General features: G+C 64.0%; 3 protein-coding genes across 3 annotated transcripts; 1 reads left to right on the plus strand and 2 right to left on the minus strand.

Annotated features, from left to right (window-relative positions):
- Window positions 1-2,357: 2,357 nt before the first annotated feature.
- On the minus strand, window positions 2,358-5,229 carry REM1 (RRAD and GEM like GTPase 1). Its single transcript, XM_066561623.1, has 4 exons — window positions 4,806-5,229; window positions 4,572-4,654; window positions 3,377-3,581; window positions 2,358-3,195 (listed from the first exon to the last, which is right to left on the minus strand). The coding sequence occupies exons 1-4, from the start codon at window positions 5,113-5,115 to the stop codon at window positions 2,918-2,920; spliced, it is 876 nt and encodes a 291-aa protein (XP_066417720.1). The 5' UTR covers window positions 5,116-5,229; the 3' UTR covers window positions 2,358-2,917.
- A 3,734-nt stretch (window positions 5,230-8,963) lies between these two features.
- On the minus strand, window positions 8,964-9,470 carry LOC136564094 (putative uncharacterized protein MGC34800). Its single transcript, XM_066561865.1, has one exon. The coding sequence runs from the start codon at window positions 9,468-9,470 to the stop codon at window positions 8,964-8,966; it is 507 nt and encodes a 168-aa protein (XP_066417962.1).
- A 1,557-nt stretch (window positions 9,471-11,027) lies between these two features.
- Window positions 11,028-15,190, plus strand: SOX12 (SRY-box transcription factor 12). The gene has a single exon (XM_066561410.1). The coding sequence runs from the start codon at window positions 11,028-11,030 to the stop codon at window positions 11,925-11,927; it is 900 nt and encodes a 299-aa protein (XP_066417507.1). The 3' UTR covers window positions 11,928-15,190.
- Window positions 15,191-15,806: the final 616 nt, after the last annotated feature.

The following is a 15,806-nucleotide window of genomic DNA, read 5'->3' on the forward strand; positions in this document are numbered from 1 at the left end:
GGGCAGAGCCCCGGCCCGGCCCTCGCTGTGTGCAGGGCAGGGAACGCCCCAGGTGGGAAAGGCTCCCAGTTTGCCGCAGCCCCCCGGAGCACCGGCGGGCAGGCGGCAGCTCCTGGTGCCATCGCCCCGAGCAGGTCCGGGGCTCCTGCGCTGCCCGGGGTTTTCCTGCCCTTCACCCTTTCCACGGACCTGCACCCCTGTTCTTGAGGCTGCCCCTGACTGCTCCCAGCCCAGCCGTGAGCAAACAGCCCTTCTGTAAAATTCCCTATAAATGGCAGCAAATTCTGCCCACGCGCTGGACTGGGACCAGGCTCTGCTGGAAAATTGGCCAAAATGTGTGTTTTCCTCACAAATACACTGGCAGCTCGGCTGTGCCACCAAGCCTTCTCCTCCTCTTCCTCGCCAGGATGAAAGTGCTGAGGGGCAAAAATTGGTGAAGATCTGAGTACAGTGAAATGGTGCTGTCCCCAGTTTAGATCTGAGCCATGGGCAGGAGATGGGAGCACAGCAGGGATTAAAACATAAGTCTTTAATTTTCTTTTAAAAATGTCTTTTAAATTTTATATTTTAAATAAAAAGGATCTATTTCAGGAGCGGGGTGATTCATAGTTCCGTGTTTCAGGCGGAGGGCAGATGGGAAGGCCTCCTGGGAGCCCCTCTCTGCGGGCTTGGCCTCCTGCCCGGGATGCTGCCCTCTCCCTGCAGCTGCTGTTCCCAGAGCGGGGCAGCACAAGGCAGCGTGCCCACACATTCCCCCTGCATCCCAGCCTGGCACAACACAGCTTTCTGCCCCTTTCTGAATCCCAGCCTGGCTTGGGAATCCTCACAGAGGGCAGTGTCGCTGTGTAGAGCGAGATGGAGAAATCAAGGGCTGCTGTCCCACGGTTGCCACCGGGGCTGATGGCACCAGGGAGCCCTTGGGACAGGGGGAGACTGTGCTAGGGCTGCTGGGCACCCAGGGATGGATGGCACTGGGAGCGATGGCCACCCAGGGACAGACAGCACTGGAGCCAGGGGCCACCCAGAGGCTGATGGCACTGGGATAGCCCCGAGAGCGCTCGCTGGAGCAGCTGGTACCGCCGAGACCTGGCACCACCTTCCCCAGGAGCGGGCCCAGATGGGGAGCACAGGCAGCCCCTGGCGCCCTGCCAGCACCTCCTCCTCCCACCCTCTCTCCTCCTCCCACTCTCTCTCCGTTTCCCAGCGCCTCACCGTGGCCCCCCTTGGCCTCTCCTCCCACCCTCCAGCACGGCCGCATTTTTCTGGGTTTGAGCTCATTCTTTCCACTCCCCTCTCTGCCGGCTGCCAACTTTCCATGCCGTGGCCCCGCTCCCCCGCCTCCTGCCACAGGGAAACACCGGCTGCAGCTGCGGAGGGAACGGCAGCAGCCAGGAGCCCCCGTCCCTCGGGTGCAGCCCCCAGCCCCGGCGTGGCTGACGCTGTGTGAACCTCAGCATCGCCTCCAGCAGCGCCAGGAACCGCCGAGCCGGGAGCAACAGGGCAGAGCAGCGGGAGCAGAGCAGCAGCAATGCCATGGGCTAAGCAGCACGGGGGAAAAAAAAAAAAAAAAAAAAAAAAATCTGAGCACCCACCTCCCCATTTATGAGGGCAAAACTTGCACCTCTGGAGAAATTAGTTTCCCATAGGGACAGGGTGCTGGCACATCCCAGTGTCCCATCTGTGCCAGCCACAGCCAGTGGTTCCCCACAGTCTGCCCACAGAGCGAGTGGAAACTCCCGACCCGAGTAGGAGGCACAGCTGATCCTCCCTGGCACCAGGCCTGGGATGCTGAGCAGGTTCCCCCATGGTATCCCAGCTGCTGGATGGCAGCGCAGCCTATAAACAACAGGCAAAGCCCACACAGCTCCAGCATTGCCTCCCTGGGTGCCCGGGGTCATTCCCTGCTTGCTGCAGCCAAGCACGTCCCTTCCTGGCTGTGCCATTCTGCTCCCTGCCCCTTCCTGGAGCCACCAAGCACCCAGATCCCTGCCCAGGCTGCGGCTCCCACGGTGCTCAGGGCTTTAAACCTGCAGCTCAGCAGAGCTCAGCCCTTCCCACAGGCTTTTCCAGAGCTGGGAAATGCAGAGGGCTTCACAGGGGACGATGCTAGACCACTGGGTGAGGAACTGGGACCTCCACCAAGGTGGAGGAAGCCCTGGACAGAGGCTCTCCCTGCCCCAAGATGCTCCAGCTAATGGAGGAGCCAGCCAAGGCCTGGCCAGAGCAGGAAGCAGATCCTCAGCCCTGGCATAGGCGAGGAACAGAGCTTCAATCTGACCATGTGGCTCTGGGATGCGGCTCCCCAGGGGAGGGACCCAGCAGAGAACAGCACCTCCCTGATGTGGTTTATTCTGCAGATCAAGGGTTTTCCCATCACACCTGTACAGAGAGAGCACAGAAAGACACTGGTGCCAGTGAGACATGGCACAGAGCCCTGGCACAGCAGGGTCAGGGTGCCAGGTGATGCCGCTGGTGCTCCCCTGCCCCCTCTTCCCAGCCAGGCTCCAGGCCATCCAAGGTGGCCAATGCCCAGTGCCCTTGCCAGTCCCTGCTGCCCTGCAAAGGACAGCACTGCGAGTGGGACCTGCCACACTCCTGGTAGCCTCCAGCCCAGCTCTGGGGCACAGCCACCCCTCACCTCCGGCTCTGCAGGAGCAGCTGTGATCCAAAACCTCACCACTCCAAGTGCAGGTACCCATCCCATCCTCCACTCCACGGACCTGATCCCACTTATCCCCTCTCCTGGAGGGAATGGCCGGATCCAGAGCACCTTCACATCCCTCAGCACCAGTGAAAACAGCTCCATGTGCTCAGCATCACTGCAGCCCAGTCTGAGCTCTGCACAGAGCCACTGGCCACACTGCTGGCAGAGAGCAGAGTCCCAGCCGGCGCGTGGGGAGGGACAGGAGCGTGGCTCTCAGAGCACAGACAGGTCATGGCAGGACTTGGAGCGGACTTTGAGGGCCACTTTGCTGCTGTTCCTGGCCACCAGCCTGTCGAGGAAGTGCCGGGCTCTGCTGGCGAGGCTCTCCTTGTGCTTCTGGCCGGGCGGGGGGTGCAGGTGGGACTTTTTGCCCCCTTGGCGGAGGCGGATCTGCCGCACCACCCCCTCGAAGAGCTCGTCCACATTGTGCTGCAGAGCCGCAGACGTCTCAATGAACTTGCAGTCAAAGACAGCAGCACAGGCCTGGCCCTCTGCAAGGGAAGGGCAGGGAGAGGGCACAGTCCTGCTGGCACCTCAGGTGCTGTGGGACAGGCACTGCCACATGCATGACAGCAGCTGCACGTCCAGGGACAAGGGGACAGATGCAGGGGAAGCAGCTGGGCTCGGAGCCCCCTCAGGAGGTCTCCACCAGAGCCTTCACCCCCTACTCACCTTCCTCAGACACCTCCCGGCAGCGCACCAGGTCGGTTTTGTTCCCCACCAGGATGATGGGGATGTCCTCGGCCTGGCGTGCCCGGCGCAGGTGGATGCGCAGCTCCGAGGCGCTCTCGAAGCTGTCCCGGTCAGTGACAGAGTAAACGATGATGTAGGCATTCCCTATCTGCAGGCAGTGGCTGCGCCGCTGGCTCTCGTCATCCTGTCACCACACGGGGAATGAGATGTCACCAATCTGTGGCCATGACCACTTCCAGGGGACAGCAGAGCACCCTGGCACTGATGGGGCATGCCCCACCGGCCCCCCACACTGTGGTGAACAGGTGTGTTACCCTATTAATTAAATGCAGATTAAACGCTCTTGATTTTGAGGGGAGTGTTTGGGAGTTTTCCTCTCTATCAACAACAAACTGGAGCTGTGGGCTCAGCTTTGGTGGAGAGAGGTGAGGCTGAATCCCCTGGGAATGCCCTGGAACAGTGTGGTGGGTGCTGCACCCTGGCAGTGCTGGGCAGTGTGGGAATAAGCCATAGCGGAAAAAAATGGGCCATTGTCGGGGTGTCACAGTGCTGGGGCACCTCTGGGCAGTGCAGGTAAGTGCCAAACAGCTCAGTCCATGTGGGTGCTGCACCCCCGTCCACAGCTTGGGCACTGATGCTGTTCCCGCTCCCAGGTGGCACCTACAGGAATGCAGGGCCCTGGCAGGAAGGGAAGGAGGGAGGTGTTCGGAGGGAGGCAGTGACAGCAGCACTGGTATTTCTGCCCAGGAGATACCTCATGTTCTGGGCATGAGGAATGCCCCATGCCAGGCTCTTGGGTGCACTGTTCTGTCTGTTAAAGTGTTCTGGCTGGTGATACCGACTCGTGGATTTACCCAGTTGGATCTTTCAGCCCCATTCCCAAACATTTCCATGCATTTTGAAGTGGGTTATCACATAAGAACCCACACCAGTGAGAATATGGGGAGCACCCACCGGGAGGGTGGGCACAGAGCTGTGCAGAGATGTGACCCCAGCCTGTCTTGCCCAGTGTGTATCCTGTGCTCCAAGGTGGAGAGCCCCAGAAACGGACAGGGGGGGCCCAGGTTGCCCTTCAAAGAGCTCAGAGGCCCCAAGACAGCACTTGTGCCCATGCAATGTCCCCCGGGCATATCGTGGCTCGCCCAGCTCTCCCCAACACCCAGCCCCGCCGTACCCGCTGCTCTGACTCCCAGGTGTCCAGCACCAGCAGCGTGGTCTCCTCACCATCCACGGTCAGCCTGCGCTCGTACGCGACCCCTGCGGGACACCGGGAGGAAGAGCTCGGTCAGAGCCGCGCTTCCCAGCAGGGTCCGGGGCTCCTCCGCCTCGCACATGGCTTTGTCCCATCATGGGGCCACAGGATGCCCCGCAGGTGACCCTGCAGCAGATCCCCCCAGCAGACACCCACCTCCGTGCTGGTCCAGCGGGTCCCTCTCCTGGACGCCGGCGAAGAGGTTGACCAGGCTGGTCTTCCCCACGCCGGGGTCCCCCAGCAGCACCACTCGATACCGGGGCTCCCTGAGCCTGGGGGAGCCCGCGGAGTCGGGGCACAGGCTGCTGCGGGGGGCCCTGCCGCCCGGCTCGGAGGCGGTGTGGCCGAGCTGAGGGTGAAAGGGCTCACTCCGCGAGGCGGCCCCGGAGCCTCCCGGCCGCGGGAGCGGGGTGCTGGCCCTCCGCCGCAGCGGGCTCCTGCTCCCGGGCTGCGTGTTCAGGGTCATCACCAGCACCAAGGGCAGGGGGGCTGTAGGGTGGGCGGGGGGTGTCGCCCCGAAGGGCACCCGCGCCCGGCAGCCCCGACCGCGCCGCTGCCGCTCCTGGAGCCGCTCCGAACCGATGGCAACGCGGGCACAACTTTCCCGCACCCCCGTCCGCTCCGGGCTTTAAGCCCCGGGAGGTGGAGCCCCTCGCCGCTCCGACCCCTCCCACGCCGGGCACATCCCCGCCCGCGCTGGCCTCGGTCCGGCCCGGCCGCCCTGTCCCGGTCCCCTCGGTCCCCTCGGGGCTTGCGGTGCCGGGGAACGGCGAATTCCCCCGGGAGCCGTGCCTCGGTCATGGGGAGAAGGGTTACATCGGGATGCTGCGGGATGCGCCTCCGCGGGCGGGGGCTCCACCACGCTCCGGGCCTGCGTGGAGCTGCATCAACCCGGTTCCTGGCCCTGGTCTCGCCACCCCAGGCTCAATTCTGTCAAGGAAGGAGCGAGCCGAGCCCGGTCCGGTCCGGTCCTGCCCTGCCCAGGGGAAGATGTGCTTTTTCAGGACCTAGAAGCCCAGAGCCCGGCTGTGCAGCTCAGTCTCCAAGACGCAGTGATCGAGTACAAGGCTGGAGGTCTCCTGGCACGGGCAATAGCAGGAGCTGTTTTGATTTGAACCTGTCTGTAGATCCTGGACACTGGCAGCACTGTCGAAAGTGTCCCAGTGTGGGCACTGTTCTGACCCTACACTGGGTCACCAGTCCACCCACACTGGGATATGCTGGCAGAGCCTCATGGCACCAGGGCTGGTCCCAGGACATCCCTCATGATCAGAGCACAGCAACGGGGAGGGCAGGAGTGACAGTGACACCTTTATTGTGCCATAAAACCACATCTGCAAATGCCCAAGGTGCTGAGCAGGACTGGGGGGAAGATGGGCTGAAGGCAATGGAGTCAGCTTGGCACCTCATCCAAGCCTGGCTGCTCCAGGCTCTGGGCTGGCATCAGATGAGTGTCCCTCCTTGGTGGGAGTGCTTGGTACCCAGCACATACCTGAGAGAGAGGAGAGGTAGGAGGGGAAAGCACAGAGGGGAATGAGCCTCTGTGCTTTGGCTGCTTGGGTACAGGAGGAGCAGAAGCAGGAGCAGGTTGGCTGCTCAGATGGACTGTACTCAGAGGTGTCCCATTCCCCGTGTGGCAGTCCTGTCATCAGGGGGCACAATGTGGCTAGAGGGAAGCCAGCCTTGTGTCAGCTGTGCCACCCTCTCTATGTCCCCAGAGTCCTGCACTGGCTTTCAGTGAGGTCAGCCCAAATGCTTGTTCTGGGATCCAGGATCATGCAAGCAGCTAGGGGAAGGGAGAAATCCTTTTAAAGCAGGTGAGGGTAGTGCCCAGCTCCTGTTTAGTGTAAACCAGAGCCAAACCTGACCCCCAGTAAACCCAGCAGTATTTTCTCACGCCTCGTGGTCTGCCACAGTCACTGACCTCTCTGCCAACCACCAAAATCGGTTCCAGCCCAAGCCCTGCTCCACCACCCTCAGACCACCCTCTGTAGGGCAGGCTCAGCTCTTGCCAGCCTTCCCAGAGCAGCAGAGCCAGACACAACTCCTGGGCCTCTGAGAGAGAGAAGGAATGAATTCAGCTGCTCTTACTGTCAATCCTGAAAGACAAACAGAAGCAGAGAAAGCCCGTTGGAGCAGCCAGGTACATCTGCTTTCTCGCAGCGGGGACAAGTGCAGCAAGCTGGGCTTGCTCAGAGCTGCCTCATCCATCTCCGTCTTAGCAGAGGACAAACTGTGCATCCAGAGTGTCCCAGCATAGGGCTCAGACCTACCAGCAAAATCCACCCAGGGCCTCTGGAAACAGGAGGATTTTTAAGGAGGGGAAGCTGAAATACAGATGGGAATGGATACAAGGGGGTCACAGCTCTTCTGGGCTCCACATGCTGCCAGTGACACGCAGGGATCCAGGGAGGGCCAGCACGAGCACTGTGCTCCTCTGCACCCTCACATTCCCAGGATGAGCAACTCGTGGCTGAATTTGCTCTTTCAAGATGCAAGTCCAGTGTCCGGAAGCAAAGGGTTAATTAGCAAAACGAAGGGCTGGTGATGTCGTGTGAAAAGTTGCCGGGAGGTCAGTGGGAAAGGGCTGAGGATGGTGGAGAGGGCTCTGGCACAGGCTCCCGCCTGTCAGGGCGGGTAAGCACCAAATGCCTGACTTGTGATGTTACAGAAACTTTCCACTTGCCCTTCCTGCTATTTTTAACTCTTCTCCCATCCACCCTCAGTAACCCCAGTCCCACCAGCTGCTGAGGCTAATTAATTCCCCTTTTTTATCATTTTTTTTTAAACAGAAAAAAAAATTAAATTCCTCTAATCTATCACACAGCCACTCGCCTCCTCCCTCCTGACATGTTCCAGGCTTTTCTCCTCCTTCAGCTTGTGCCTCTATAGCTACAGCCATACCTGTCTTGCAGCTAAAACCCAGATCCTGGTGCAGGAGATGCAGTCCCCCTTGACACCCACACCACTGCTGCTCTGCGGGGTGAGTGTCTGCCCAACAGGGTGAGATTTTCATGAAAAATAAGCCCTGTGTGCACCCGGGGGGCAGGGGTTGGAATACACCAGCAAGGAATGATGCTGTGAGCAGACCCCCCCTGAGCACAGGTTGCCGTGTGTCACAGGGCTCTCTCCCTCCTGGCAGGCTGGTGGGAAGATCATCCCCACAGAGCAAATGGGATTCATTCTCAGAAATGGAATTGTTTGACATTTATAAGATCAACACAGTGTCTTTAGCCGAGGATGGAAAGCAAAGGTAACATGACTGTATAGACTCATTTCACAGTGATGTGTGCAGCTAGCTTCCCAGATTATTTTCCATTGCTTTTTCTATTTCCTGGAGTTCTGCCCTCTCTGTGTCCAGCCGGTTCTGACAGCAGGTCTGCACCACTGCTTTCATCCTCTGCACAGGGAGAAATGCAATCACTGCTGATTCCTCAGAGCTGGGAAATGTCCCCTTGCACCAACCCTGACCTTACCCTCAGGCGCTGCTGCTTGCACTGGCAGCACGGAGGAATCTGTCACCGTGCCTGGTGCCATTCCACACAGGAGTGGCTCTGCGAAGCAGAGTGGTGTTCCAGCAGCCAGCTGGAGCCAGGGGCAGTATGGAGGAATGGATTTAGTCGGCTATGGCAGGGGTGATACCGCTGCTGGTCTATGGAAACCCCTCCCGGCTCGCTCTTTTGTCCATTTGGCAGCTTCTGTGCCTCCCGGGACACCCCTACATCCCACTGATCCTCACCACCCTCTGCCCTCCGGGGACGCCCGGGCCCCATCGCTCTCCGGGAACCCCTCTTCGCTGAGTCCTCTGGGGATGCCCCGTGTCCCCGTGATCCCAGCCGGTCCCCGCGGCGACAGCGGCCGGGCTCGCGGCGGGCGGGGCCCGGGCTCCCGGGAACGGGCGGAAGGGACGCCCCCTGCCGGCTCCGCCCCAGCACCGCACCGGGACAGGATCACCGGGACGGGATCCACCGGGCGGGGTCTGCGTGTCCGGGATGGAGGCGGCTGTGACAGCCCGAGCAGCCCGGCGGGACTGGCCCCGAGCTGCTTGAGGGGAGGCCGGGGCCGGGAGGGAGCAGAGGAACGGCTGTCGCGGGGAGCCCGGGTAGAGGCGGGCCCGGTGTACGGGACCAGCGGGGATGGGCAGCCGCCTCCGGCCCCGCAGAGCTGCTCGACGGCAGGGGCGTTCCGCGTTAATGTGCACCCAGCCGGTCCTGCCGGCGCGGTGGCAGCGAACACCGGAGCTGTGTGGGAGCGGCCGAGCAGGTGCTCCGAGCCAGGGCCGTGCGGGTGACCCGTGCCGGGCATGACCTCCGGCTATACCGAGCGGGAACGGCTCGGGGAAGCGCCGCCCGCAGGCAAAGCCGCGGTGGAGAACTGTGCGGTGTTCCCCGCGCAGCGCGGCTCCGGGACGGCGTAGGCAGCGCCCGGGGCTGCGGGCCGGGCCGGCAGGAGGGCAGGCCCCGGTGTCCCGGCTGGCCTCAATGTCGGAGCAGCCGGCAGGGTCGGGACAGGCCACAGTTCCCGCTCAGAGTGCAGGACGGGGACAGCCCGCGGTGCCCGGTGAGCGGCGGTGCCCGGTGAGCAGCGGTGCCCGGTGAGCCGCGGTGCCCGGTGAGCCGCGGTGCCCGGTGAGCCGCGGTGCTCGGGCGGGTCGGGCGCGGCCCCGCGCCGTCCCCTGTCACCACAGCAACTGGCGGCGGCGGCGCAGCCAATGGGCGCGGCCCCCGGCGGGCCCGCGCGCGGCAGCGACAGCCAATGGGCGCGGCCCCCGGCGGGCAGCCCGCGGTCTCCGGGGCAACAGCGCCGCCGCCTCTGCCCCATTGGTGCCGCCCAGCGGAGGGGGCGGGGCCCGACCGGGAGGGGCGTGGCCCCACCCGCGGCACCGGGGAGCCGCGTGTCCGCCTCGTGGGCTGCGCGTTCCCTGCCCGGCGCTCCCGTCCCCGCCGGGGGCCGACCCACGGGAAGACACCGCTGGAAGGGGTGGCGGGGACGTGTTCACGAAGGCGTCGGTGTTGCCACAACGCGTGGCGCCGAGCGGTGCCAGCCCTAGTGAGCGGCCTGGGGACTGTTCCGGGCCGGGCCTCTGCCCGGATGACCGGGAGCAGTGGGTGTCTCGGGAGCCCGGTGGGGCAGCAGGGCAGGGTTCAAGCGCAGCATTCCGGGGTGATACTCGGTGTTCCGGCCGGTCACACCCATGCACAGGCTCCCGGCGAACCGCGAGGGGTGTGGGTGCTCCCGAGGGTGTGGATGTCAGGCTCACCGGGGACATCGGGGTGCCTAAACCGGGGGAGAAGCGGGTTACTGCCAGGAGCCGGAGCACAGAGAGGTACCGGCGTACCGGGATGCTTGTCTGAAGGTACCGGGTGTCACCGTGGATTCTGTGCTGCTCGGGTCGGGGTACTGGGGGCTGCCGGGTTGCTGAGGGGGCAGTATCGGGGATCGGTGTGCCCGGTTATCAGGGGGTAGCGGAGAGTGCCGTGTCTAGCGGGGGGTACCGGGGAGTACTGGGGTACCGGGGCGTGCCGGGTAGCCGGGCGGTACCGGGGGTACCGGGGCGTGCCGCCCTGCCATTCTCTCCAGCAACCCCTCTCGGCGGGCGCCCATTGGCTGAGCGGGATCTGCCCCCCCGCCCTGCAGCCAATGGGCGGCGGGGGGCGGGGCCCTCCATTGACAGACCCGGCGCGGCGGTGTTTACCGGGGGCGGCGGGGGCGGAGCGGCCGTGTCTATAAGAGCGGCACCGGGGGGCGTGCGGCTCCCGGGCTGCCCGCACCGCCCCCGCACACCCCCGACCCGCACCTGGACCCGCCGCAACCACCCTACACCATTCCCGACCGAAGCATCTGCCGACTTAACCGGGTGGCATCACCGGGGCGGCGGGGAGAGGAGCAGCCCCGGGGCGGAGCCCTCACGGCGTGCAGCATCCCCGAGCCGCTACAGAGCATCCTCGAACCGGCGCCGAACATCCCCGGGTTGGTGTGGAGCATCCCCGAGACGGTACAGAGCATCCCGGAGCATCCTCAGACCGGTACCGAGCATCCTCGAGGTGCTACAGAGCATTCCGGAGCATCCTCGGATCGGTGCAGAACATTCCGGGACAGAACCGCTGCAGAGCATCTCCGAGCCGGAGACCACCGGGCCATCCCGGGGCCCTTCCGGAGCATCTCCGCGGCCGCCGCCCCGGCGGAGCCGGCCCCGCCGTGCGCCCCCGGGCCCCGTCGCGGCCGCCTGCGCCCCGCCCCGCCGCCGCCCGCTCCGCACAATGGGGGCGGCGCGGCGCGGCGCGTAGCGGCGGGCGGGGAGGCGGCGGCGGGCAGGGAGGCGACGGCGGGAGGGGAGGAGGAAGAGGCGGAGGCGGCGGCGGGATACCCGGCTCCGGGATGGTGCAGCGCGGCCCGCGGGGCCGGGGCGCGGAGGCTCGGCGGGAGCCGTGCGCCCCGCTGCCCGCCCGTGACACCGAGCCCGCCTGGTGCAAGACGCCGAGCGGGCACATCAAGCGGCCCATGAACGCTTTCATGGTGTGGTCCCAGCACGAGCGCCGCAAGATCATGGACCAGTGGCCCGACATGCACAACGCCGAGATCTCCAAGCGCCTGGGCCGGCGCTGGCAGCTCCTCCACGACTCCGAGAAGATCCCCTTTGTCAGGGAGGCCGAGCGCCTGCGCCTCAAGCACATGGCTGACTACCCCGACTACAAGTACCGGCCTCGGAAAAAGGGCAAGGTGGGCACCGGAGCAGCCCGCCCGCGGCTCCCAGTGAAGATCAAGCCCTCGGTGTTGGGCCGTGTCTCTGCCAGCCGCAGGCAGCCCGCCAAGCTGCCCGCCGGCCCCGACACCCCGCAGGAGCCCGCACCAGAGGTGCTCGCTGAGGACAGCCCTGTGGTGCCTGGCACGGCTGCCTGGCACTCGGCACCCGACGGGGAGCAGAGCCCCCAGGAGCCCCCTGCACCCCTGAGCCCTACCACACCCTGCCCGGAGCCAGGGAGGTCCCCAGAGAGCGGGTCCCCCTCTCCCATGTCGGCTGGGTCCCCTCCCTCTTCCTTCAGCTCCTCTGACGAGGAGCTGGAGGAGGAGCTGCTGGGGATCATGCCCGGGCGGGCGCCTGCCAGTGCCACCTGTGGTGCCCTGGACTGGTCCGTCTTCGACAAGGACCATGACCTCTACCCGCGGGGAGGCTCCTCGCACTTCGAGTTCCCGGACTATTGCACGCCCGAGGTGACGGAGATGATAGCAGGGGACTGGCTCATGTCCAGCATCTCAGACTTGGTTTTTACCTACTGAGTCCCACGCTCTGCAGGTAACACTCATTTTTATTTTCACCCACAATCAGGTCATATCAAAAAACAACCCAGGAAAAAAACCAAACAAACCGAAACCAGCTGTTTACATGCAGGAATCAGGTATTTTGCCTTGAAGCTGCTGGAAGGCAGAGCCCCTGCTCCCCCCACCCCCTGGCACACACCCATTCTCCATCCGTCTGTCTGTCCGGCTCTCGCCTTGTGCTCGCAGGACGCATGGCCGCCCGCTGCGGTTACTTGCCCGTGAAATGCATCTCATCGGGTTTTCATTGTCACACCCGGCCGCTTTCCCCCACGGCCCCGGCGCTGACAGCCATGGCTGCTCCCGGCCGCTCCCATCTGTGCCAGCACCGTGTGCCCTCCCGCTCTCCAGGAAGCAGGAGCATCCACGCCACCCCAGCTCTCGGTGCCCACCCCACCTTCCCCATCCCTCGGAGAATGGCTGATTCCGTTTGGTTTTTGACTGCATTGAACGCATGGCTTCAATTTTCTCCTCTTCCTCTTTGCAGCCGTTGGGGAGGGATGCCGAGCCATGCCAAACTGTCCCTTCCCAACTCCCTGTTTTGTGAGGGGTCCCTGGTTTGGGGGTTCAGTGTCCCACAGCAGCGACTCCTTCCCTGTGGCGTGTGCTCCCCGCCACTCGCTTTGGGAAGAGTGAAGTTGCACACACGTGACGAGCACGTGGGCGCGGGAGGCTGTGTTGTTTCTCTCGCCAGGCAGTTGTGCAGGGAAAGCTGTGCCACCGAGAGAGCCCCTGTCCGGAGTCACCCCAAAACTGTATGGGGACCAGCCCTTCACTAAGCAGCCAGCCCTCATTTTAACCTTGGAGCCTGTGCCCGTGCAGGACCTGCTGTGGGCTGGCTGACCTTGGCCAGCAGAGCCAGGTATCACTGTGCCCAGACGGGTGTCACTGTGCCCAGCCGTGGCACCTGGTGCTGCCGGGATGGCAGGGAGCAGCATGGAGGGGCAGGGTGGCAGCGAAGGGCAGCTGTGGGAAATCTGCCTTAAGCAACCACCCAAACTGGTCCAAGAGCAGCTGCAGCCAGTGCTGGTGGGCGTGTGGGGTGTGGGTGATGCTCTGCCACAGGGCTCCTCCACACAGCACTGCGCTGGGCTCCGCTGCCGGCCACGCCAAGAGCGGGGAGATGCTGGCAGGGAAGATGCTGCTGCAGCGGCTCCTCCAGCTGGGATTTTCCTTGCTTTTCCTAATGGCTCCTTCCTGCGACAGCCGCCTCCTCCCACTGCCGGGAGCACGTGGCTGCAGTGCTGGCTCGGCAGCTGCCGCAGGCTGTGCTTGGGGGGGCAGGGGCTGCGCTCTGGTACAGCTGTGCTGGGTGGGGACCCCACACATCCCTGGGGACGTGGTCATGGCTTGGGCTCGGCAGCAACCGCTGCTTGAAGCAGCCCCTGCAGTCCCCCACGACCTCGATTCCCCGGGGACTCTGGATTTGTGGGGACCCCTCGGATCCTTCCCTGCCAATGGGGTGCTGGCAGCAGCAGAGCACCCGCTGCTTGGGGCTCTGCCTCCCTGTTTTGGGGCTGCCGGTTTCCCCCAGTCACAGGCTACCCCGTGCCTGCCCCTTGCTGTCAGGCTGGACTGAGCCGTGACCAGGGGAAGGACATCCCTCCCTCCCATGTGCTGGCATCCCCTGAGGGTGCCTCGGAGTAGGTGCCTGGCCCTGCTGCTGGAGCTGCTGGTGGCCCTGGCTCAGCCGTGGGGATGGGCACTGCAGCGCAGGGAGAGGTGTGTCCCTGGGCCCTTTACAGGGATGCTTGATGTCCCCCAGCCCAGTCCCTGGGGACCCCTCGAGGCCCCCCGCGATGGTCAACCATCAGCAGTGTAGATGTGTCGGTGTGTAGCGGTAGCTGTGCGTGTGTGTTGGCATTAGCCACGGTGTTTCAGTACCCCCGTGCGGGTGCCAGCCTGCGGAGCCAGGCGGGCATCACGCATCAGACACGTGTTCCCTGGATAGAGCGCGTCCTCTTCTCTGCGTCCCCTCCCTCCCCGGCCGTCCCCCACCGGATCCAGTCCCGCCCCCAAAGGTGGAAAAGCCAAATAAGCGCCGGGACAGCCGTGATTCTGGCAGCCTGCTCCCGCCTCACCGCCGCCTCGGGGGGGATTTTGCCTTCCCATCCCCTGGGCAGCCCCGCTCCAGGAGCATCTGAAGCCGCCTCCCATGTGTGAGCCGGGTTTGGGGTTCCCGTGGGGTCCGGCGGTCCCAGAGCTCTCTAACACCCACGGATCTCACCCAGCACCTCGGTGCCTTCTTGGGGTGCACAGCCACCCCGTGCTGTGGCCAGGGCTTCTCAGGGAGGGCGCTGAGGCTGACAGTCACCTGCCCTCCATCCCTGTCCATGGGGAAGCCAAAGCCCCCAGGTACCAGCAAGACCTGAGGCCCACACTGAGGGTCTCGCATCACACGTGTGCTTTGCTGACCCTGCAGCTCAGGGCTCAGCTTCCGTTCCTAGGGGGGACACGGGTCCCAGTGGTCCCCTACGTGCTGTGCATCACCCTCGAGCCAGGGTGATCCCTCCACAGACTGTCAGGCGAAATATTTCCTCAGGAGCAGGTTCTGGGTCACTGCCAGAACCGGAGCCAGTGCCGGGGTCTCCTGCCCTGGCCGCAAGCACAACATCATCCGCTTTGTCCCCGTCCTCACCCCTGTCCCCCTCCTCGAGTCTCGCCGGGTGTATTTGTCAGGGAGAACCGTCGTGGACAGTGGTGGATTTTCTGTGCCGTGTGGTTGTAGTGCTTAGAGACCCCCCCAGCGTGCGGCCCCTCCCGCTGCGCCCCCGCTGCCCGGTGCTGGCTGGCGTGCGTGTGCGAGCGTGTGTGCGTGCGCGTGCGACATCCCGTCATCACTCCAGACAAAGCGAATAATAATAATAATAATAATAATAGTAATAATAGTAATAATAAATAATAAAAATAAACCAAACCTCTCTCAGGAAGCAGCTGCCCTGGCGGCGGCCGAGTGGGCCGGGGGTACCCGGAGCTGGCGGGGCCCCGGCGCAGCCTGCGGACGGGCGCCAGCGCTCGGGGTCACCTTTGTAGTGTTGTGTTAGTGAAGGGTCCCTGTGTCTGTTATCTTGGAGAAACAGGATTTTAGCCGAGGGGCAGTGACGACCCCATCTGGGTCCGTCTTGGGGGTGTGACATGGCTGGCCCCTGCTCTGCAGAACCTCGGCTAACAATGATCCTGACTGTTGTGATTATGGAATAAAGTGTGTTGGTCTGCTCTCCGTGGCTCTGGCTCCTTCTGTGCTGCCTCACTCCTCCCAAGGGAATTTGGGCTATGTGAGGTCTCCAGGGAGATGCGGGATTCCCAATGGCCAGCATCCAGCTCCAAGGCATATCAGTTCCCACCCTGAGCCCCGGTTCCTACGGGCTCTCCTGCCGCGGGGAGGTTCACCCTCATCCATCAGTGTGGGCTGGGCGTCCCTGGGAGCAGTGTGAGCATGTGCACGTATGTGCTGTGCACATGCAGCCCCTCGCCCCACCCGAGTGTGTGTGTGGGCAATCCCGGCGCCGCCCCCGACTCCGTTCAGCCGGGGGAGGGGACCGAAGGTAATCGGGGAGGGGGAACTGGAGAGGGAGGGAACTGTGGGTGCTAATCCAGACCCACAGGGGGGGCCACGGGGTCACGCGCCACTTGCATCACACGCAGACCCCCGCCGCCAGTCTCACCGCAGCTGTTGCCACGGCAACAAGAGGAGCCCAGAGCATCCTCGGGTACTGCCAGCCCCTCCTGCTGCCCTGGCGCTGCTGGGAACCGGGCTGTCCCCGAGGGAGGGAGAAGTGCAGGGGTTGCCCATGCCACGGTGGCCCCCCAAGTCTGCAGGCTGCCCCCAGCACCGCCCGG

Source organism: Molothrus aeneus, chromosome 17 (genome assembly GCF_037042795.1).
Source record: "Molothrus aeneus isolate 106 chromosome 17, BPBGC_Maene_1.0, whole genome shotgun sequence".
Lineage (NCBI taxonomy): Eukaryota > Metazoa > Chordata > Aves > Passeriformes > Icteridae > Molothrus > Molothrus aeneus.

Coding starts and splice junctions, on each gene's coding strand:
- SOX12 (XM_066561410.1), top strand. CDS start 11,028: ATGGTGCAGCGCGGCCCGCGGGGCCGGGGCGCGGAGGCTCGGCGGGAG.
- LOC136564094 (XM_066561865.1), bottom strand. CDS start 9,470: ATGGGGCAGAGGCGGCGGCGCTGTTGCCCCGGAGACCGCGGGCTGCCC.
- REM1 (XM_066561623.1), bottom strand. CDS start 5,115: ATGACCCTGAACACGCAGCCCGGGAGCAGGAGCCCGCTGCGGCGGAGG. Junction 3,582..4,571: donor CCTGGGAGTCAGAGCAGCGG/GTACGGCGGGGC, acceptor GTGTGGTGACAG/GATGACGAGAGCCAGCGGCG. Junction 3,196..3,376: donor CCGGGAGGTGTCTGAGGAAG/GTGAGTAGGGGG, acceptor CTTCCCTTGCAG/AGGGCCAGGCCTGTGCTGCT.